At 38.9% G+C, this 22664-nt stretch overlaps 2 protein-coding genes across 2 annotated transcripts; both read left to right on the top strand.

Moving 5' to 3' along the window:
- The first annotated feature begins 1262 nt into the window (after positions 1 to 1262).
- Positions 1263 to 5491, top strand: mrpl12 (mitochondrial ribosomal protein L12). The gene is made up of 5 exons (XM_061711458.1): positions 1263 to 1462; positions 3099 to 3297; positions 3390 to 3461; positions 3597 to 3734; positions 4894 to 5491. Exons 1-5 carry the CDS (start codon positions 1404 to 1406, stop codon positions 5008 to 5010), a joined length of 585 nt encoding a protein of 194 aa, XP_061567442.1. The 5' UTR covers positions 1263 to 1403; the 3' UTR covers positions 5011 to 5491.
- Positions 5492 to 9926: 4435 nt separating this feature from the next.
- slc25a10a (solute carrier family 25 member 10a) lies at positions 9927 to 16730 on the top strand. The gene is made up of 11 exons (XM_061711545.1): positions 9927 to 10287; positions 11796 to 11915; positions 12013 to 12127; positions 12208 to 12256; positions 12368 to 12409; positions 12501 to 12544; positions 12826 to 12896; positions 13847 to 13939; positions 14018 to 14095; positions 16135 to 16191; positions 16288 to 16730. Exons 1-11 carry the CDS (start codon positions 10198 to 10200, stop codon positions 16387 to 16389), a joined length of 861 nt encoding a protein of 286 aa, XP_061567529.1. The 5' UTR covers positions 9927 to 10197; the 3' UTR covers positions 16390 to 16730.
- Positions 16731 to 22664: the final 5934 nt, after the last annotated feature.

Genomic DNA, 22664 nt, shown 5'->3' on the forward strand with positions numbered 1-22664 from the left:
AATGTAGGCACTTATTAACATATATACAATTAGAGAACTGAAATGTGCAGCAGTATGAGGGAGAAAAATGACGGCTCTAAATAAAATAACATATGTACAATTTATTTATTTTTTTAAAGTGAAAGGTGCAGCAGAATGAGGCAGACATGATTGTTGTTGGAAGGTGCATTGTTACAGAATGTGATAGTTATTATAATTACTGCTATTATTGTTATTGCACGGTGATTGGTTTCTCTGAGACTCTATTAATTGTGAGAGTTCATCAGAGCAACAGCTTGGGGGAAGAAACTGTCTCTCTCTCTGGAGGTCTTAGCGTACAGTGCATTACTTTATTACTGTTTACTCAAGCGATACATAAACATTACTGTTTACTCAAGCGTATTCTTAAATTAAATACTTACCTGCTGTACTCTACTGCCCTTATTTTTAACAACTTGTGCTTTTTATTATTTTACCTCTTTTCTTATCATTTTATTTCATTTATTTGTTATTTAAGCCTACTCTTAGATCAGCAACTTGTACTTTTTATTATTTTACCTTCTTTTCTCATAATTTTATTTCATTTTATTTGTTTCTGTCTAATGTCTTGCTGCTTTAAATGTCAATGTAAAGCACTTTGAATTACCTTGTGTTGAATTGTGCTATATAAATAAACTTGCCTTGCCTACATCACATGTACAGGACTGTCTCAGAAAATTAGAATATTGTAATAAAGTTCTTTATTTTCTGTAATGCAATTAAAAAAACAAAAATGTCATACATTCTGGATTCATTACAAATCAACTGAAATATTGCAAGCCTTTTATTATTTTAATATTGCTGATTATGGCTTACAGTTTAAGATTAATATTCCCAGAATATTCAAATTTTTTGAGATAGGATATTTGAGTTTTCTTAAGCTGTAAGCCATGATCAGCAATATTAAAATAATAAAAGGCTTGCAATATTTCAGTTGATTTGTAATGAATCCAGAATGTATGACATTTTTGTTTTTTTAATTGCATTACAGAAAATCACAATATTCTAATTGTCTGAGACAGTCCTGTAATAATGCTAATAAAAAAGTGATTAATAATTCTTATATTTTTTTGTAAAAACGTTTAAGTGGAATTAATAATATATTTATATTTGAAAGAATGGTGTTCGTTATTAAACAAACTTTGATATTTACTGAATGTATTGTAATGTGTCACTACTAAAAGGCGAAGTTCCATGCGAGTGTGGCTCGTGGGCTCCCGTGGGTTTCCTAACAGTTCACGGGCGCGGTGCATTGTGGGTAGGTCAGGAGCGGAGAGGACGCCATGTGCCTGTGAGGCTGGAAGCAACCCCCGTCTCTCTCCGTCACGCCCGGACTCTATTCCAGTCACCTCCACGCCGTCTGCACGGCTCCAGCCCCCGCTGACATGTACTGCACCAGCCGCTGCCTCCGGACCGCAGTGCGGGCCGTCGCCTCCTCACGCCGGTACGTAACGCGTGTGTCGGTCACGTAACCGCGGATCTGCAGCACATCCCCGAGCCCGGTGCGCTGCTCAAGGGCAGACTGCTGCCCCCCACCCGGGACCCGCACCAGCACGCTCAGTCCTGCAGCCCTCTGCACGCCCCACACATTGTTCATTTTTCTCAAAAATACATGTTCATGTTTGGCCTGATGGTGTTTTAGTAGGTTAATGTTTCCATTCAGGCTTCTGCTGGATTCAGCGTGGGAAAAAAATACACCAATTCCTCCTCTTTTGTCCTCATTATAAAGTCTTTGTGACCATCCTTTTCCTCATTAAGCAGCTTTTCTCAAAACGGCACAGATCAGGATGCAAGGAGACGTGCGATTTGCCCTTTCATCACCTCTAAAACGTATTATTGAGGACTTATCTTAACCTTCTGGCTCTCTTATGTTCCTTAGTGGATTTAATAATCTGGAAGTAGCACATATGGAAGAAGTGTTTATTCTACAAGATTAAAAGGTGTTGCTCAGTGGGATGTTTTAACATTTGTTACATACAGTTTAGATGTATTTTCTAGACTTCGTTACTAGGGGTGGGTATTGGGAAGGACCTCACGATACGATACGCATCACAATACTTGAGCCACGATACGATACACATTGCGATATCCCGATTATGCGATATCCCGATTATTATATTCTACATAGTTCACCGAAAAAATTAAAAATGCATTACACATCTTAAAATCCAAGTTGTATGTACATCAGATGATAGTGATGGATCTTAAAATCCGAGTTGCACGTTCATCAGATTATAGTGACAATTCATGGGGAAAACTGAGTCGAAACAATGTTTTATTATAACTATACAAGCTAAAGTTACAACTTATTTGTATATGTTTTTCATATTATTTACATCATATGAAATTAACATTAAATTTAGTATGAGGTTGCTTTAATTATGTGGCAAATGATAATAAACACAAGAAAGATGGGTACTAAAACCAAGGACAGGCACAGTGATCAGTCAGTATAGATATAAATCCATAAATAAATAAACCTCTGTCCATTATTTTTCATTTTTTAAGGACAGGCAATTGTGTTTATATAAAAAATAAATTATAAAATGAAATAAAACGTTAAATAAAACCTGAGCTCAGTGCAGGGCCCTCCCAGGGTTGGTAGAGAGTGGCAATGCCCAGGACTGTCACTTAGGTAGGAGCACTGGGTGATATAATGGGAAAAAAATCGGGGATAAAAAATATATAAAATAATCGATATTCAAATTTTTAATATCGATATTGAATCGGCTGGAAAAGTATCGCGATATATTGCCATATCGATATTTTTGCCCACCCCTATTCGTTACAGGGTTTATTTTTAGAGGGCCAACAATTACATTGATTGATTGATGGATTTTACACTGTTGCTGAGCAACAATTAGTAGTCTAACAGTGCTAGATACCATATGTGAAAAACCTGAAAATGGCGTTAGAAAGAACTTGAAGATAAAGTGAAGTAGTAAGGGGAAATTTAATAAAAAATGCTTGATATTCAGATGTCAATTGCACAAAGATCCTCATTCAGTATTGACCTTGTATGGTCTGTGACTCTCCATGTTATTATTTATATAGCTAACATACTTGTATTAAATCTTCAGGCAACACCTTCAGCGGCAGGCTCCATCCTTGTGCGCTCTTAGACTTCTAAAAACCAGTCCAGCCACCCACTCGGATGCCATCGCCACCCCACAACTCGATGGAGCACCCAAACAATATTCCCAGAAAATCCAACAGCTTGTCAATGACATTGCCAGCCTCACCCTGCTAGAGGTGTCAGACCTCAACGAGCTCCTTAAGGTTTGTGGAAAAGTCCTCAGGGCGGCATCTAAATCAGTCATCAGTTGGTATCCATGTTTAGGGCTGATCATTTTTCTTGTTGTTTTTCACAGAAAACACTGAACATTCAGGACGTTGGAATGATGCCAATGGGTGCAATGGCTGCATCTGCACCAGCAGCCCAGGTACAAAATATCTCACATTTCTGTAAAGGAAATAAGCACACATATTTGAAATAGTCTATCTGTTTAAACCAGCATGATTCAGCAGTGTGCGCAGTGCTGTCCTTATTTTATTTCATTTATTTATTTTTTAATAAGGCCACAGAAGAGGAGGAGGCACCAGTTAAGAAGGAGAAAACCCACTTTACAGTCAAATTGACAGAATTAAAGGCAGCAGAAAAAGTGAAGCTCATAAAGGAAGTGAAGAATTGCATCCAAGGCTTGAATCTTGTTCAGGTAAGTGTAATCTTTAGACCCTTCAGGATTATCTCATGGACGTTTTATTGTATTGCCATTTATGACCTCTTTCAAATATGCGCTTCATTTTATTCATCTGATCTGCTTGATATTCATATTTGAGTCTTTTTCAAATTTTTTGCATCAACTGTTGTAATAATCATACTATAACTGACTTTAAGAAGTTTTGCATCCAGGAAGAATTTGCCGTAGTGAGTAAAGATGTAGTTACAAGTGAGAGACAGGCAAGCCTATGTGGTAAAACCTCTGGTTCCTGTGAGTGTAACAAGCATAAGTGTTGTTGGACTGTTCAGAAAAAGTATTTAAAAAAAAAAAATATATATATATATATATATATATATATATATATATATGCTCCACTCGCCATGTTGTCACAGGGAAACCCTGAACGCACGCATTGAACATTACTTGATATGTAGGTATCAATCATTAATATGTGTGCAGACAAGGTAAAAAAAAAAAAAGAACATTACTTGATATGTGATTGACAGATAGTGAGTACAGAATATACGTGCTCATGCAGCTGTGGAGAACATTGGCTCTTAAGTGGCTCTTTCACTTTTATGTTGATGAAAGCAGCAACATTGTATATTTGATGTTGGTGTTGGTTGTGGTCATCTGTCATTATGTATTGTACCACCACAGGAAAGGAGCATCAAATATGGATGTAAACAATTTAACATTTTCTTTATAACGAGGGTGGCCCTGTTAGCACTAATATAATGTTGATATTTTAACATTATTGATGCGGTATTTATGGCCTTAAATTCCACATTTCAACAAAGATAAAGATCATAATGATAGACTCTGAAATGATTATCATAATAACATATTTGTTGTGATGTGTAACCGGCTAATGTGTGTAAAGAACATGCAGCTTTTATCATAGCTTTCTTTGTGGTCTTCCTTTTAGTTTTCAGTGTTGTCTGATTGATGCAACATCATTAGGAATAAATGTTTTCAAATTGAAGTCAAAATACTGCTGAAATAATGATTTTATACTATGTTTATTGTACTGTATGTTGTTGCTGTGTATATGCACTGAAACATGCGTGACTCAAGTTTGTGTGAGGGCGCAGATTTTGATAACCACTTTAAATCTTTTTCTTTTTTTTCTGCTTTTGTTCCCATCCATCAGTCTAAGAAACTAGTGGAGTCTCTTCCCCAGGAAATCCGGGCCAACGTATCCAAAGAAGAGGCAGAGAAACTTAAAGCAGCCCTGGAGGCTGCAGGCGGCACCGTGGTGTTGGAGTAGATCTGTGCCCCGACGTGCCCACCTGTCCTCTGCCATTTTGCTGGTCATGCACTTTGTTCATCATTATGTCCTTTTTTTTTTTTTTTTTTTTTTTACACAACCAAGAAGATTTTAAAGAGGAAAAGAAACAAAGAAATGCCTTGTTCCAGTAATGCCGTCTCCTAGCAGCATCAGGTGGAGCCGAACAACTCAGATTGAACTTTCCAAGGACAGAACCTGCACAATCGACCACCTGCTGTTTGTTTGTTTGCTCATGTGTTCGTCTGACGCTTCTGTAGCAATCAAGCTACAGAAATAGTGGTCTGTGTGCCATGGAAGTCATGTGTATGTAAAATGTTTCTCAGTGGGAAGGTTGTAGGAGCATGGTTACAGATGTTGAGAAACTCCAGATACTGTATCTAGCCTGTTGGATGGCAGCGCTGAGTACTTACGTGGCTCATGGAAAATGCTAGTAACATGATTAAAGTTATCATTTTCTTCATTTCTTATGTGGTGTTACTTTGGATAAAGTTTAAGACTTTGTGACAATGTAACTTGTCTCTTGTCTTTAAATGTAATGCAGTCCTGGAACTGAGAAGTGTTTAAACTGCTGAGGAACTAAATATTATCTAAAGATGACATCCTGCAGTACCGCTGCTGGCCACTAGAGGCCACTGCGCTTCTGGAGGATGTTTGTTGCAGTGCGTTTGTGTCCAAGATTACAGGACTGTCTCAGAAAATTAGATTATTGTGATAGTTATTTATTTTCTGTAATGCAATTTAAAAAAAGAAAAAAAAAAGGTCATACATTCTGGATTCATTACAAATCAACTGAAATATTGCAAGCCTTTTATTATTTTAATATTGCTGATTATGGTTTAGAGTTTAAGATTAAGATTCCCAGAATATTCAAATTTTTTGAGATAGGATATTTGAGCTTTCTTAAGCTGTAAGCCATGATCAGCAGTATTAAAATAATAAAAGGCTTGCAGTATTTCAGTTGATTTGTAATTAATCCAGAATGTACGGCATTTTTGTTTTTGTAATTGCATAACAGAAAATCACAATATTCTAATTTTCTGAGACAGTCCTGTACATCTGATATAACTAGTTTAATGTTAACGCTAATAGAAGTAAGTTACTGTTGTGGATGAGACAAAATACGATTTCAGATTTAGGTAGTAAACAATTTGTGAAGAAAAAATATGCCCGTTGCTGTGATAATTAAGACTAGATGTTAAAAAAAAAAAAAATACTAGAAGCCTGAATCCAAGCATTTAACGATTTACTGAATTTATCTTTTCCTTTAAAGTGTCCATGTTTCCAACTTCTCGGAAAAGCACTGATCACAATTTATCTGTCAATGTTCCAGTAAGGTAAACAGTGCATTTGTAAAATACTGAAAATGAAGCTACTAGATTGACATAAGCTTACCATTTTTAAATCCTGGACATGATGAAACCACACGGGTCATCACTGGCTGTAGATTTCCTCTAGGAGGTGGATGTACTGTGTGGCAAGTACGACTGTCGACTAAATATAACCAAAATGCCAAGATTAGATCATGTTAAGTTTCAAAGTCGGCAAGACTGAACTGTTGACATCTTAATGATTTAATAATTCATGTATGACTTAAATGATGCCACCTTACAGCAAAGATAGTTTTCCAAGCTGGTCAGTTGGATTACATACGATACTCTGGTGCAATTTAAAGTTGTCTGTATAGCACACATTAGAGAGGGTTACACAGACAAAGAGGAGGATGACAGACATCTTTTTATGAAGAATCTTAAAAAATGTGTAATAGAAATAGATACTTAAAGAAATGGAGAATGTTTTTAAAAGGCTGGTTGAACAAAAAGAAAATACACTGAGATGTTTATAATCTGAGAATGAATGTGCTTCATGGACATGGCCTCCAGGGGGAGTGTGGGCTTCACCAACGCTCCTGGTCTGTGTTCCTCTGGAGCCACAGCCTCATGTGACATTTTTCCCTGCTTGGACACATCAGATTCAAATGAATGGTTCAGCAATAGAGTTGTGCAGGCCTTGAGGGAACCTGGTGGTGCATTCATTAAAATCATGTGTTAAGGAGCAGGAAACCATCTTAAATGTGTAGGACAGAAGTCCCCGAGGACTGGCACTGAAGAACTGTCATAGTAGACGGGTGGATATTGTAGGTGGTGTAAAAATGTTCAAACCTGCTTTGGTTGTAAATGCAAACGTGAACATGCTTGTCCCACCCCACCCATCATGTAAAATTTCACAGTTCTTTTCCACTAGTAGTCTACAGGAAAACACAGGTGTTAGGTATATCGACATGTTCTGTACATGTTCTGATATCTCATTTGCTGTCCTGAATTCTCACATTTGTCAATTTCAGTAAAAAAACAAGAGTACTCCTTAGGACAGCTGTACGTGCCACTTTGCACAGGTAAATAATAAGACAGGAAACGTGGGAGACCATCGAAACATGACAGGAGATAGAAACTGGGGATGTGTTTCACAGTCATCCAATTTCCCCCTCGGAAAGAAACGTCAGTGTCGTTTTGTCCTGGTGACAGTCAGGAAATAGTTGTGGAGGATGATGAGGTGATACCCAGCTGAGCTGGAGATGATGGTTTCAGGCTGCTCTGTGGCAGCGCATGAGGGAAACGCTCAAGTCAGGAAGCATTATGACAACAGACCCGTGCAGGCAATTTAATTAAGTTTGAAAGAAATCATCTGCATTAGTCAGCCTATTTTTCCTTTTCTTTTGCATTCAATCAGCAGCACAGTTGATATCAAATAATACAAGATAATTGAAATTTAATTCAAGAGGTTTCACAAAAAAAGTGGGATTTACAATCTACAAATTAAAGCACCTCAATCTGCAAGGGCTGAAGTGCAAGTTCAGCAAGTAAAATTAGATGATTGCAAATCATTTTGTGTCTTTGGTTAAAATGGCTTGATTCCTAAGGGCTAAATAGTATATTTATCTGTTTTAGCATTTGTTATGTTGTGTTTCTTTACTGCTTGTATGGCGACCTTGAGTATCTTGAAAGGGGTTTAATACTAAGTAACATTTATTGTTACCATATTTTTGTGAAACCTCTTAAAGCTGCGAGTCAATACATTAATCGCACACTGATTGATATATTTCCATGCCATTTGTGCTGGTGTATAGAGGCAAAATTATAAAAACTGTAATTTTACTTCTAAATGTACCTGTAACGCTGGAAGACTGGAACCAGGGCGTACATCTCATCTCAGCTCAATTTTCAGAAAAACAAAATAAATCAAGATTTAAAATATGAAGATTTTTCTTATTTAGAAAATTAAACCTGTTTTTACTGAAGGAAACCACAGCAAAAAGCTTAGTTTGCAGGCATCAATATTGGCAGAATACAACGTCAAGTCAACTCAGACTGAGTACTACCAACAGTAATGTAAATAATGTTAAATATAATTGATTAGACTCATGTAGACACAAACATTTGATCTTTGGTCATAATAACAGAGTGTGCCTGCCAAATAAGAGAAAACAACTCTAAAGAATGAAATAGTGCCACTCTGGCCAGCATTTACTTTAGATCATTTTTGTCAGACTGAATTAGTTTTAACTGAGTGGAGCTCATAAATGTGTCACTGAGTGGATTGAACACATTAACATCTGCAGACCCCTCACACCGGGACACAGTCTGTTTGAACTGCTCCCCTTCTGTTGCCTCCCTCCTACCTCTCCCATCTATGGGGTTGCTGGTGGCCTGGGTTCCAGGTTCTTCCTTGTCGGCCTCTGGTCTCGCGGGTGGCGGGGTTGCCTCCCCCGCCTCCCCCACTATAGATACACTTCAGGTGGAGCTTTGATAGGATTATTACACGCACGCACGCACGCACGCACGCACGCACGCACGCACGCACGCACGCACGCACGCACGCACGCACGCACGCACGCACGCACGCACGCACACACACACGCACGCACGCACACACACACACACACACACACACACACACACACACACACACACACACACACACACACACACACACACTTACATATACATAGCCACATAGACATATATACACACACATATATATATATAACGGAAAGCTTAGACTGTGATCGGATCTCGAGATTTGGGTCGATTGCTGCTCGTGTTTTGGTCGGCTCCGTGTCGGTTTTGTGAAAAAAAAAATCACTGGGTTTGTATGTGTATATATATGTGTGTGTATGCGTATATATATGTATATATATATATTAAGTATAGTAATAATGCACATATATATGCCTTAGGTTTTTACCAGTTAAGTGTTAAAAAGAGCCATTTGTCTTTTTTTCTGTTTGCAACTATTTAAATCTGGGTTCAGTGACCAGAATAACCAGAGTCAAATTCCCTGTTTGGCATGTTCAAACTTGGCCAATAAAGCTGATTGTGATTCTGATTAACACATCAGTGACTGCTATCGCGAGACGTGTCCGTTGAGCCAGCATATCCGGGGTGTTTGCTCAGGCCTTGCTTTGCTCGTACGTGATGAGGTATCCAGTTACGGCCTCTGTCATATGTCTGGAATCCCCTCCCTCCTGGCCGCTTCTGGGCCAGCACACGGCGCTCTGCCAGGCCCATTCATACCACTGCTGCTCATTTAAGACCATGTCACGCTCACACTGAAACAGCCGCTTGAGAAAAACAAAAACAAACAAAACCAAAAAAAAAAAAAAAAAAAGACAAGAATATGGCCGCTTGAACTCATGGTGTGCTGTTGTTGAACAGTTTAGACTGAATGTTGAGAATGTATAAGCCTTTTATATGACTCTGAGACGCAAGATTTGAACTTGAACTCTTGCATGTTGCCATGCTACATGCACAAAACTATAGCAGCAGTCAAGCTATTTTTATATTAGTCACATACTCTCCCTCCCACAAACCAGCTGCACCCCTTTCTTGGCACAGAAACGCACACGGAGGTGCTGCACTGACCCAGGGCTGAGCTCAGCCATGTGCTTTTCCAAAATGTCCAGCTCTTAATCAAAATTGCTGATTCACATCAACATGACCTTTTGAACCAACTCTGCGTACCTGCATTTAATATGAACAATACCCACAAACCACCAGCAGCGCAGAGAGACAGAGATGAAAAAGGGCACCCTTGGACAAAGTTGTCCCTGCAAGATCTGAGGAGGCGGCCTTTTCCGCTCTTTCTTTTGGAGTTTGTGACGCTGACAACATGCAGGAGAATCGCATTTCCCGTTGGTACTTTGGTGGAGTTTCCTCCAGCGCAGCTGCCTGCTTAACACACCCACTAGATTTGATTAAGGTAAGATAAAATGAACTGATATTGTACTATTGTGAGACACTTTCCTATTGAAATTGATCCTAGCAGTGGCATTTATATTATTACAACAAGAACATGGTCTGCCATCCTCTCATTTCTTCGGTTATTTACAAGTTAGAAGTTATCTGGAAAACAGTGATATACAGAAGAAAACAATTAGAGACTTTCATCCTTTGATTCAATTTTTAGTTAAGAATTATAAGTGTGTGAATGTTAAACATCATATATCGGTATTATATAATATCTTAGAAAGTGATGACGAACCAGAAGAACTGAGACAAAAAATAAGATGGCAAGAAGAACTCAATCTTATTATATCTAAACCCGATTGCGAAGATATAAGTTTATCCTCACATAAAACAACTGCATCTCTGTTCTGGCGAGAATATGCATGCAAGATTCAGATGAGATATTTTCTAACACCTGTCCAACAAGCTAAATTCCAGCAATCCGCAACATCAAAATGTTGGCGGGATTGTGGTGAAAACCATGCTGATTACGGTCATATCTTCTGGTCCTGTCCTATTTTGAAAACGTATTGGTCAAGTATTTGTAAAAAAATCTGTTGTATTTTGAAATTGGACTTAAATATCGATTATGATTTTGCTTTGTTAGGGAAAATGCCAAAAGAGATAGTTAAAACTGAGGATAAGTACCTTATAAGAATTTTAAGAATAACAGCTCATAAACTCATAACAAAAAACTGGCTTCAGAAATAAAGTCCGGTTTTAGAGAAATGGCGAGACTTAATGGAACAAATAAAAGAAATGGAGCAATTAACATATAAAATCTTTGGATGAGACACATGCTGTGGGCTAAATGGGAGAGCTATATAAAAAATGGGGGTGAAATGCTAAGATTGCATCTAAATGCACCTAAAAGCTTAGTACTCTTAATACTGAGGCGGTCAATGGATTATTTGACAGATAGATATATGGAGGAGTCAACAACTGAACGGGGAGCACTTAATGTTTTTTGTTTGTTTTATCTTTTTTTTTTTTTTATTAACTTTTTTTATTTTTATTATTTTTATTTATTTATTTTTTTATTATTATCTTTGGAGGTATTGTCATGTACTTGCTTGTTTACTTGCTCTCCTGGTGCGTCTCTCTCCCTCCAGAAAAAAAAAAAAAGAAATTGATCCTAGCAGGCTGCAGTTATTTGTCAAGGTGTTTTAGACATTCAATATGTTTTGACAAAGGTTAATAGTATGACATCACAGGTTTTTTTTTTATCATTTTAGTTCAGATTTGTCATGCCCTGAACACATTTTCTTATAAGCAGCACACTGGACTGACTGCTCGAGGTGAAATTGTAACTCACCTGCATCTAAATAGTTCATGTTTGAACCCGTTTTGTTTTAATGATGCGCAGTTGTACCTGTTCAAGGCTTAAAGATACTTTTTTTTTGAGGGGTGTCTAACCCCTTGGGACAGCCGTAGCTGCTCTAACCACAGACGTGATCGAGTGTCATTGCTGGACGTTTCCAGGTGCACTTACAAACGCAGCAGGAGGTGAGGATGAAGATGATCGGGATGACGTTGAACGTCGTGAGGAAAGAAGGTTACCTGGCACTCTACAGTGGCCTCAGCGCCTCCCTCGGCCGGCAGGTGGAAATTTAAACCGGAAGTAATGTGCACACGTTTTGTAATCCTCTACACGATGCACATTCTTGGTATATTTTACAGTTTTTGTGCTTTTCTCCAGATGACATATTCTTTGGCACGGTTTGGCATTTATGAGACAGTCAGGGACAGGGTGGCAAGAAATAACAAAGGTCCCATGCCTTTCTACCAAAAAGTCCTGCTTGGTGCCTTTGGAGGTAAGAACACCTAAAGAGGTTGACGAAAATTGAAAATTTAGGCAGATATTTTTCATCATCATGTTTTCTTTTACCAACAGGTTTAACGGGCGGTTTCATAGGGACCCCAGCTGACCTGGTGAATGTTCGGTACGTTGACGTCGTACATTCATTAATCCACTAAAGACCACCACCGTAATCTTGATTAATCACACTTACAAGTCACTTGGCTTTGAAATCTCTGAATCTCTTCAAATACAGAATGCAGAATGACGTCAAGCTGCCGGTGGAGCTCAGAAGAAAGTAAGAGCATGAAAATGGGAACAATTATCCTTCCTATCAAGCGCTGGAGCTTCATTGTGAGATCTTCTTCTTTTCTTTCACTGTCTGCCAGTTATGCTCATGTGTTTGATGGACTATTACGTGTGATGAGGGAAGGTAAGATGTTTTGTCCTCTAATGATATGAGGTGGGTAAGTTGTTCCGGTCATACCTGTGTGCTCAGTTAGATGTGCAAAAGATGACAGAATCTAACGGAAAATATATATTTCAATCATATTTATATTTTTGTGGACACTAAACACTTACATTTTGATGTTAAAAATCTTTAAAAGATGTTTTTTAAATAAATCCTGGTAACTTTGAGTTCACAAACACAGATTTTCCACATTATCTGCTTTTTCCTTCACAATGATCTCCTCTCTTCAATTTTTCTCGTAGAGGGAATGAGAAAGCTTTTCTCTGGAGCGACGATGGCCTCTACTAGAGGTGCACTGGTCTCTGTCGGACAGGTAAGTCAAATTCTGCTCAGTCAGAGAAGTAACTAATTATTACCTACAAACAGTACTGGAGTTGAGGGGGGATTAGGGGGGATGGCACCCCCCCTGAAATAAAACTGTCCAAATCACCCCCCCCCCTAAAATAAAAACGGTCAAAATCATCCCCCCTGTAAAACTGCCATCCCCCCTTTCCATCCCTTATGTCATGTCATCAATGAATGTGGTTTTACTCCTATTTCAACATTTAGAGTCATCACCAGAAAAATAACACCAGAAAAATAACTTATTTGACCATTTTCACCTGTTTCAAGTAAATTTTCACTTGAAATAAGTAGGAAAATCTGCCAGTGGGACAAGATTTATCTTCTTATTACAAGCAAAGAAATCTTGTTCCACTGGCAGATTTTTCTACTTATTTCAAGTGAAAACCTACTTGAAACAGGTGAAAATTGTTGTTTTTTCCAGTGAAGTGTAATGAGATTTTTTTACTAAAATGAGACATTTTAACTAGAAATAAGACAAATATTCTTGTTAAGATTTTGAGTTTTTGCAGTAATCAAATTTCACCTATCCTGTGAAGGACAGAGTCATATTGATAAGTTCAGAAAACTGTTCTTTATTGTTGTGTTTTGATGTATTTGATGTAAGCCCAGTGGATATTTAAAGCTTACAGAAGGCTGCATTTAACTGCTGCTATGTCATTCCTGCAGTATTTCTGCAGGTGTTTTGGTCAGTGCTATTATTTGTAATATATTATATTATTTGTAATCAGCACAAATTATCTGTCCCCATATGATAAAATCCACCATCCCCCCTGATTTTTTTTTACAACTCGAGTACTGCCTACAGACAAGACAAACACTGTTTTAGTTCTTGAGCTTGTTTCATCCTGACTACACCTCAGAAAACATGGATATGGAATAATATTTGAGAAACCTGCCGTGTGTATTTGGTCCCTGCAGCTCGCCTGTTACGACCAGTCCAAACAGCTGGTTCTGGCCACCGGCTACCTGACGGACAACATCCTCACTCACTTCCTGGCCAGCGTGTTTGCAGTAAGTGGTTCGTGGCTGTCAGGAAAAATGCTGTGAAATACAAATATTCACTTCCTTCCTTCCCTCTGTTCCGTCCAGGGCGGCTGTGCCACAATCTTGTGCCAACCACTTGATGTTGTCAAAACAAGATTAATGAACTCAAAATTGGAATATCGGGTGAGTGTTTTGTGGAAAAGATGAGATCTGCCATCTGTCGCACGAATTTGGACTTCATGCTGTTTTTTTGGTTTATTTTAAATATGAAATATGTTTTTCCTTCGAGGGTGGAATGATGATATAGCTTACATCCTTTATTGAATTCTACAATTTTACTGAGGAGCCCTGTGCAGCAAGCTCATTTCAGTTGCTTTAGCTGTCTAATGATCGTTGGAGGGTTTTCCATATGAATTGATTTAATCAATCATAATAAACTGATAAACACATTGGAGTTTCACACAGTATCATTAAAAAGTTGTGCAAGATGTTTGTCCAGTTGCTGGCAGTTTGATTTCCAGCAGCATTGCTTCCACAGTGCTATCCTATTTTCTCCTAATAAGTTCTACATAAGTCTATTATTCATTAATAATGTCAGAGGAAGACTATGGTAAAAGAAAAATGTCCACTGACAGCACAGTAAAACAGAGTTGAGCATATTTAGCCTTCAGTTTACCACCAGCGTTAAACATTTTTGGGCCAGTTTCTGTTCACACAAGCTGACTAATTCACACTGAGCTGCTCCTGTGTGAAATTCATATTCATTTCAGAGAAAAGAATAAACAATTGTCACGTTGTGGTTCTGCAAGGGCCCTGCGATGGACTGGTGACCTGTCCAGGGTGAACCCCTGCCTCTCACCTGTAATGAGCTGGGATTGGCTCCAGCAGACCCATGTGACGATGGATGGATGGATGGATGTATGGATGTATGGATGGATGGATGGATGGATGGATGGATGGATGGATGGATGGATGGATGGATGGATGGATGGATGGATGGTTCTGCAAGCTTGTGAATAACTGCCTGAAAAGCAGCAGCCTGTCTGCATTTGTGCGTGCTCAGGGCAAACCTGTCCTCAAAATAGACACCAGTTTAGAGCTTGAAAAAATAATATAAAAATATATGAATAAAACCCCGGGGAAGACCCAGGACACGCTGGAGAGACTATGTCTCTCGGCTGGCCTGGGAATGTCTCAGATTCTCCTGGGAAGAGCTGGAGGAAGTGTCTGGTGTGAGGGGAGTCTGGGCATCTCTGCTAAGACTGCTGAATAATTTAAATGCAGATGAAACATCTTCACTAGATGGGTTATTTTGGAAAATACCTACTGTAACATTACAATGCAAAAAAAAAAAGCTCAAAAGGCTCCATTTTTCCACACGTGTGCATTAGAAGATTAGAGGAAATGTTGCATTAACATAGACATTTGAGCTTGTTCAACAAAGATTTTTGCTTCTGGCTGGCTCTTTTACATACATCCAGGAAGCCCTATAAAAAATAATAATTGAACAGTTTTATGTGAATGAGCTTTTCTTTTTCTTTCACTTCTTTTTCTTTCCATGTGTTATGTGCTTATGCTTGACATAACTGTTGCTCTTACAGTGGAAAGGCTCAGTTTTACTCCTCTAACTACATCCCTGGTTGTTCCTTAGCAACCAAAACTTTTTCTTGTATCACTATTAATCCAAGGCCTTTGAGTCCATAGTGACTTCCAACTAGTTTCTGTAGATTTACAGTCCACTTTCTGCACTGAGCTCAACGGTATTTACCAGGAGTTACTTGAGCTTTCCCAGTTCGGTGGTAAGCAACACACAGGTCCGAGGAAGTGAACATGTGGCCTCATCCGGCCCTCACAAAACAATGAAAACAGTGAAAACAATGTCGGTATATTTTAATTTTAGAACCGGTATATGTGAATTTCATCCTTACATGACTGAATAAAACTGGAAGTTGAATTAACTTGCATCCGATATCACTGTGGATGTTAGATTAGATTAATGTTGTTCAATCATTCTGCCCCACAACTGGTTTTAATCCGATTATTCAATCCTGTGGTGTTTAAACTTGCCTTTGTGACTGTTTTTATTAGAGCCTTCTGTTGGTACAGTTGGGATTATTCACAGGGTTTCTCCTTCACCATTCTGACGCATATGTTTTATTTATTAGTCAGGGGAAATTTGCTCTGCTTGGCATGTCTCACGTACCGTTGTCTCCTTTTTCCAGAGCGTGCTTCACTGCCTTTCGGAAACGGCGAAGCTCGGCCCGAAGGCCTTCTACAAGGTGGTTGATGCTTTGACTGTCATAAACACAAATGTTTTACCTCACCTCTAATGGTCAAAAATAGCATTTTATAATGATGATTTGATTTGTATGCAGGGGCTTGTTCCCGCAGCCATTCGTCTCATCCCACACACGGTCCTCACCTTCATCTTCCTGGAGCAGCTGAGGCAGCACTTCGGAGAGGTGATCGTCACCTAAGAACATCAGCCGAAGGTCATGCTTGGCGAGCGATGGCTGCTTTCCTTCCATCTCGGGCAGCACGGTCTGCTCTTACTAAGTACCCATGTCTACGGTCTAATAGAACCAAGAGGAAATGAAAGAAGACGTGTCAGAGTTTATTTATCCATAACAGAAAGTGAAAGTGTCTCGTGTTAATATTCAGTGATATTCCAGGCAACCAACCGGAATTAAATATACATATATTTTTAGTGCGTGTCTCATAGGATTACAGGATCACTTGAATCATTCAACCTTGTGGCATTAACCCTGTCATGAACTGTACGACGGCTGTGGTTTCTCAAATAAAAACTGTGATTCAATTAGAATCTGGACTATGTGGAGTTGACGCGAACAGATGAAGACTTTGCTCTGTGCTGGCTGGTGATTGTTTTCATAATGTTCATGTCACAGATGAAAATGTAATTATTTTATGTCTTTGAAAAGGAGCCACATGACCCATTGGTTTCTGAAGAGTGGGTTTGAATCCAGGTTTTCTTCGTACGGGGCGCAGCCATGTTGCTCCTGAAGCTGATGAAACGCCGCCCACCGCGTTTCGACCAAAGTTAACTTTGGCTACCAACTCTTTCAGCTGAACCGCGCGAATATATCTCCAGAGCGGTTGGCAGACGTTTACAGCAGAATATAGAGTTTATCCCGTCCTCGGCGGTGGAATCAAAATCAATGTAGCGTTTAACCGACCCTGGGGTGCGGTCCCAAGAGCTAATACTTGGTATAATATCGCACACATTTGAAGACATCTCTAAGGAATTTGAACTCCAACTACAAGCTGAGGACTGAAACCAACGGACGTCAGAAGAACATCATATTACAGAGCTCAAGTTTACACCGTGAAATCAAATGTGAGACGTTATTTGTTTTGAAAAAAACCTACTTTGTACATAATGAGGCGCCTTAGTTTGGTTTCTTAAGATAGCAAACACTGATGAAATTGTTTAAGGAAAAGATGAACAGCCAGGGAAGGAAGGAGGAAAATAAATAGACCCAGAATCAACTGTTTGACACTTTATTTTCATCCAACCTCTTAGTGGAAGAAGTTCAATGACAAAATTCTTTGTGTAAAGACGTTCCAACAAGTCTTGTGTAAAAAATCAGTAAACTCCAGGGGAGAAAAATCCAGAGGGTTAAAGACAATTTTACAAGTTTTACACATTTGTTGGTGATTACTATGAATGCAATAAATGGACTTCACTTTTGAACAGATTTGATGTTGAGGATTCAAAATGCAGCACTGTCAGAAAATAAAATAAATAAATAAATATAAGGTTTGTACTCAACACAGCTCAAGTAAATGTCACTGGTCGTTTGAGGTAATCCAGTATGATGAAAATAGCCATAGGAGCAACAGTTTCTCAACAGTTTTTTAATTTTTTATGAACTCACAACTGTCTTTTTCTCTTCATACAGAGCATTATTTGCCCTCCGGGGGACACTGTTACACTGAAATAGAGCGAGGTGCATTTCTAATAGTTCGTTTTAGTGTGATTGCAGTTGTATTTATACACATTAAACACCTTGGCAGGATTCCTCCTGGTAAATCACAAATACTAACCTGACCGGCTCAGCTGGTTTAGATTGAAAAGCTTCAAAGTTTCTTGAACACATTATGGCCGTGCTTTCGTGAGAACAATCAGGAGGGATTTTGAGAAGTTTAGAAGAGTTGTGTGTCTTGGTTCAGCCGGTGTATGTGGGTTCGTGGCTTCATGTTATTTAATATTGTTCTAGGTATTATTTTTCTAAGTATCCCTTTGTAGAACGAGGTACAATCCATCATGCTCAGTCTTAAAAGACACCGTAATATTTTTTCCATTTTTCCTGATTTCCCTACTTCCTGAGCCAGTGTCTGCTTTTGAGCCATGATTTCTGACAGCTCCATGATGGAGCTGTCATATAAAAGGATTATATAATCTGATCTTTCTCCCAACGATTTGTGCATATTTATAGTATAATCACTAAAGCATCTCTTTTGATAGATAATAGTCGCTTTTGACTTTCAGTCTGACTTTTTGAGTTACTTATAGATAATGGAAAGGTTACATAACCTTGTTAAACCTGTGCAAAAAGCCATCTAATGATGCTGTTATCATCCACGGTTGTTATGGAGCTTGGAGAACGCACAGGATGTAATGGCAGATAATGCATCATATAAGAAGAGTACACCGAAGCCACATGTGTTTTTGCATGTACTTCCCTCTTAATCAGACACTCTCACAACACACAGACCCGTTTGCTTTAAAACAACTATTGGGGTTTCAGTTAATGATTTCCATCACATGCACATATGGACATACATACATACATTTTAATTATTATTTTTTTCCTGTTTCTCCCTTTTGCAGAGAAAGAGGGAAACAACTCAAATTCTGGTCTGAAGCTGAGACCAAACAAACTCAAGGGTGTTGACAATAAAACTAATATTGGAGATATTGGAGCAAAACTAATCTTCATAGCAGATGCTGTGGGCTTATATCTCAACACAAGGGGCAAAGCTTTGCTTTTTTTTTTACCTGATCCAGCACTCCTGGTATATAAAAACAAATCTGTTTTTTTAATTTCTTAAGAGCTGTTCATCTGAAAAGAAGAGAACATCTCTCCTTCATAGGAAAACGGGACAATACAGAAATACATGTGGGAGCTGGCTATAATTTGATGAAAAACACGCAAATAGAAAATAATTCAGGTTCGTATTTTTTAGACAGGGACATGAACAAGGTTTCTGCTTCACTGTTATAAAGGGAAACACTCAAAACATATCCATCTCTTAATGAACATTCGTACCAAAACAGGACTGAGATTGTTAAAGGAGCACAACCTTTTCATTTATTAGACCTATTCAATCTGTTATATGAAGATAATGTTATGACTTTTTATGGATTCACTCTTGAACATGTAACTAGACAGCAAAGTCAGTTAAAGCTATTTAGAAGGTTTTTTGAAACATTTGCTTGAGTTTCAGGTTATAAAATGTTCATACTTGAAGATGGTGCCCTCTTTCAACTCTTCTTAGCTCTAGAAAGAAAACACTAAAGTCTCCATTACTCTTTATAATTAGAGTATCTAGAAAGCAAACTTGTTCCAAACATTCCCAAATCACAGATTTTGTTAAAACAATTATCAGCAGTTTTCATGCAAGGTGGGATTTCTCTATCTTGCTGCAAATCTGAAATACACGAGAAACAAGAAACAAGAAAAACACACAACAGACACAAACTTTTGGCATCTGAAAGAGAGAAAACAAGCAAGAACAGAAACAGGCAGAGACAGAAACAGCAACCATTCCAGGTCTCTAAAACTGAATCGGGACTTCTGCAATTATGTGTCCCCGAAACTGTGGGGTGAGCATGTAGGTGAGTGAGTAAGCAGGTGTGTATGTATGTGTAACAGTGTTTTTGCAAGGTAAAAAAAAAGGTTTTACCTGAACTGCAACAAGAATAGAGGAGGGAGGGCACAACCACGCCACCCGAGAGACCCAAACCTGAACCCAGGCCACCAGCAGCCCCACGGAGGAGCAACGAGCCGCACCCGCCCCGGTGACCTCAAATATGGATTCATGTCCACCCTGCCAGGGGGGATCTGTAATGAGGAGTTTTGCTCATCAATATGTTCACCTCTGTAACCGGTGACTCTTGCTTTAGCAGGACAGTGGTAAAAGCATCTACTCTACATCCTAAAACCAATCTTTTTCTCATCTCTATCCAACCGATCCCCTCTGAATTATTTTGCTCCGTTGGGATTTTCTTCAAATATGCTGGAACAGATTGACTTTTTTAGTAACATTTTTAAACAGATTTCTAAACAACTCAGTTTATCCTCTGACCACTGCGGTCTAAACTGGAACAGATGTCTTTTGTCTTTTTTAATCCAGACTTTTAAAGACAATAAAATCTTGTTATTATTTCAGACTGAACAGCAGGACAGCGAGTGACTGTATTTCCAGTCTAGTCAAATTCTTCAGTCTCATCTTTGTTTGTGCATGTGTGTCAATTTCAGAACGTTAATGTGAGTTAATCCAGTCAGCAAGTGTTTGTCTCTGCGAAGACAAAGTGAGCTTTGGTCACGCTTGTTCAGACAGATGACAGAAGCCTCGACTATTGCACAACGGCGGCCGATGTGAATGCATCCACTCATGATAAACCCTAGTATGATAAACACTAATCCTTTACAGTGTGTTGAGTCTGAAACAGAAATGGCTGCTTGTGGCAAGAACCAGAATTTCTCAGCAGATGTGCGATACAGACATCAAAATTGTTGAAATGTTTCATGAAAGAGGGAAATCCCAAATGATTGATACTTGCTCATCATCAGTCTCAGTCATGTTGAGCAAGAGAGCTGGACATGTTTTCATGTCTGCCGTTCGATATGGGGAAACATCTGCCTGGCAAGTCCCACAAACTCTTGAGCATTTGGAAATGGTGGGATTGGGGATGCAGGAGAGAGGTGACGGGGAGCAGCAAGCTGACCCTGAACAAGAGGTTAGATGCTGTTGTAAACTAGTGTTTAATTCACTTCACTTTTGTGTGTGATTATCATACATCTTAAGCCTCTGTTTTGGCTCATGTTGGAGTAAATGTAATCACCAGCTGCACAAATGTAATACTTTTTTAAAGGACAGTTTTTAGATTGAGTTAACTATTGGATGCAACTTAAACCTTGTAAAGGTGAATCTGCACTTTGTTTGGGGTTCCCACCGTTGAAAGTTCAGTAAATGAGCAAATGGAGCAGCTTCTTATCGTACTTGTTTCTGTTTTTAATGTGAATCCAGAGCCTTAGCCCTGTTCCCCCTTCAAATGTATTTTATCTGTGTGTTGTCATTTCTATGCCTTGTTATTGTTGTTTTGTTGTGTGACTTGTGTCTGCAATTGTAACTTCTTTTATGCTGCTGTCTTGGCCAGGCTTCCCTTGGAAAAGAGGTCATTGTGTCTCAACGGGACCGACCTGGTTAAATAAAGACAAAAAAAAAAAAAGATTTTCAGGTCCTCTCTTACTGCCACTCCAGAGACAGATGGCTTTCTGTGAATTAGTTTTTTATTACCCACACTCCATGTCTGCTGGATTTCTTCCAGCTTGTACAGACCTTGTCGTTGCATCCCCTTTATCAACCGCAGAGCCAGTCTTGAAAATTGTCCTTGGAAGCTGAAAAATGCTATACACAGTGTTTTGAATGGCCTTCATGAGCCCAAATAAGTGCAACAAAGGAGTAATAAATCCACAAAATTATATCTAAAAAGGAAAATAACCAAATTGTAGGTCCCAGGCTTTCACTTAACAGAAAAAAACTTGTTGCCAGCTTCTTACTGTGTGGTAACACCGCTGATCTCCTTTGGTTTGGAATGACGACAAAGTTGAGAGAATAAGTGATGGTTCCACATTATGGAAAAGTTTGTGGGAGAGAGTGGGAGCCAGGCTTTTCTCTTGGGGTCTGACTGGATCTAAACCTACATGCCTCATCTCTCCGCTCCATCCTGCTGCAGCCTTCTTCAGGCAGACAGAGCATGATCTCTACAAAATAGGAACTAGACCCAAGAGTGGCGACTTCAAAAAAATCCTTCTACGAGGATGATAACAGGTCTTGACTGACAGACCAGAGCATCAGATTTATTTCACCTTTTGCTCCACAGGCTAGAAAGCACAAAAATGTCATAAAAATCACAGTTTTTTAATTAGTTTTGCAGGTAAAATATAAGAATTACATGTCGTGCAGGCTCATTTCAATTAGTCCGTTTTCTCTTCGAATCAACAGTTTATGTCTAATTCTGAAGCTGGACTCATTGCACTGGACTATTTGCCGACACTGTTTCTGCTGTCAAGCCTTCTTTGAAAGGTTGGGCATGATTCCTACATCTGGAATAACAACAGCTGCAATAATGAAAATACAAAACGTTGTTACATCCAAACGTTCAAGGTTGATTTTTCGTGTCCAGAGTAAGTTGGTTCTGAGTTTAATTTCAGCCCACTTCTGCATCTAAAGCCAACAATTAGAAAAAGGTCAAAACTGTCTCAGCTGTCAAGTTTACATTCATCGGCATGATTTATAACATCAGTGAATGATCAGAAGCTATCACTGAACCGAGGAAATCAGATTGCTTGTGATGCATCTTTGGTTTGTTACAAAGGAGGAGTGGAGAGAAATAAATTTGAAATTTGACCGTTCAAGAACAAAATAATTTATATTTACAGTCTGGCTCATGGTTTCACACATGAAGGACTTTCTGATGCCTCAACACCATCCAGGTTTC

The sequence above is a fragment of the Cololabis saira genome, chromosome 21 (assembly GCF_033807715.1).
Source record: "Cololabis saira isolate AMF1-May2022 chromosome 21, fColSai1.1, whole genome shotgun sequence".
Lineage (NCBI taxonomy): Eukaryota > Metazoa > Chordata > Actinopteri > Beloniformes > Belonidae > Cololabis > Cololabis saira.

Excerpts from the sequence above, each read along its gene's own strand:
- mrpl12 (XM_061711458.1), top strand. The coding sequence starts at position 1,404 with ATGTACTGCACCAGCCGCTGCCTCCGGACCGCAGTGCGGGCCGTCGCC. Across the intron at positions 1,463-3,098 it reads GCCGTCGCCTCCTCACGCCG|GCAACACCTTCAGCGGCAGG; the intron begins GTACGTAACGCG and ends TTAAATCTTCAG. Across the intron at positions 3,462-3,596 it reads CATCTGCACCAGCAGCCCAG|GCCACAGAAGAGGAGGAGGC; the intron begins GTACAAAATATC and ends TTTTTTAATAAG.
- slc25a10a (XM_061711545.1), top strand. The coding sequence starts at position 10,198 with ATGCAGGAGAATCGCATTTCCCGTTGGTACTTTGGTGGAGTTTCCTCC. Across the intron at positions 12,257-12,367 it reads GCTGACCTGGTGAATGTTCG|AATGCAGAATGACGTCAAGC; the intron begins GTACGTTGACGT and ends CTTCAAATACAG. Across the intron at positions 12,545-12,825 it reads ATTACGTGTGATGAGGGAAG|AGGGAATGAGAAAGCTTTTC; the intron begins GTAAGATGTTTT and ends TTTTTCTCGTAG.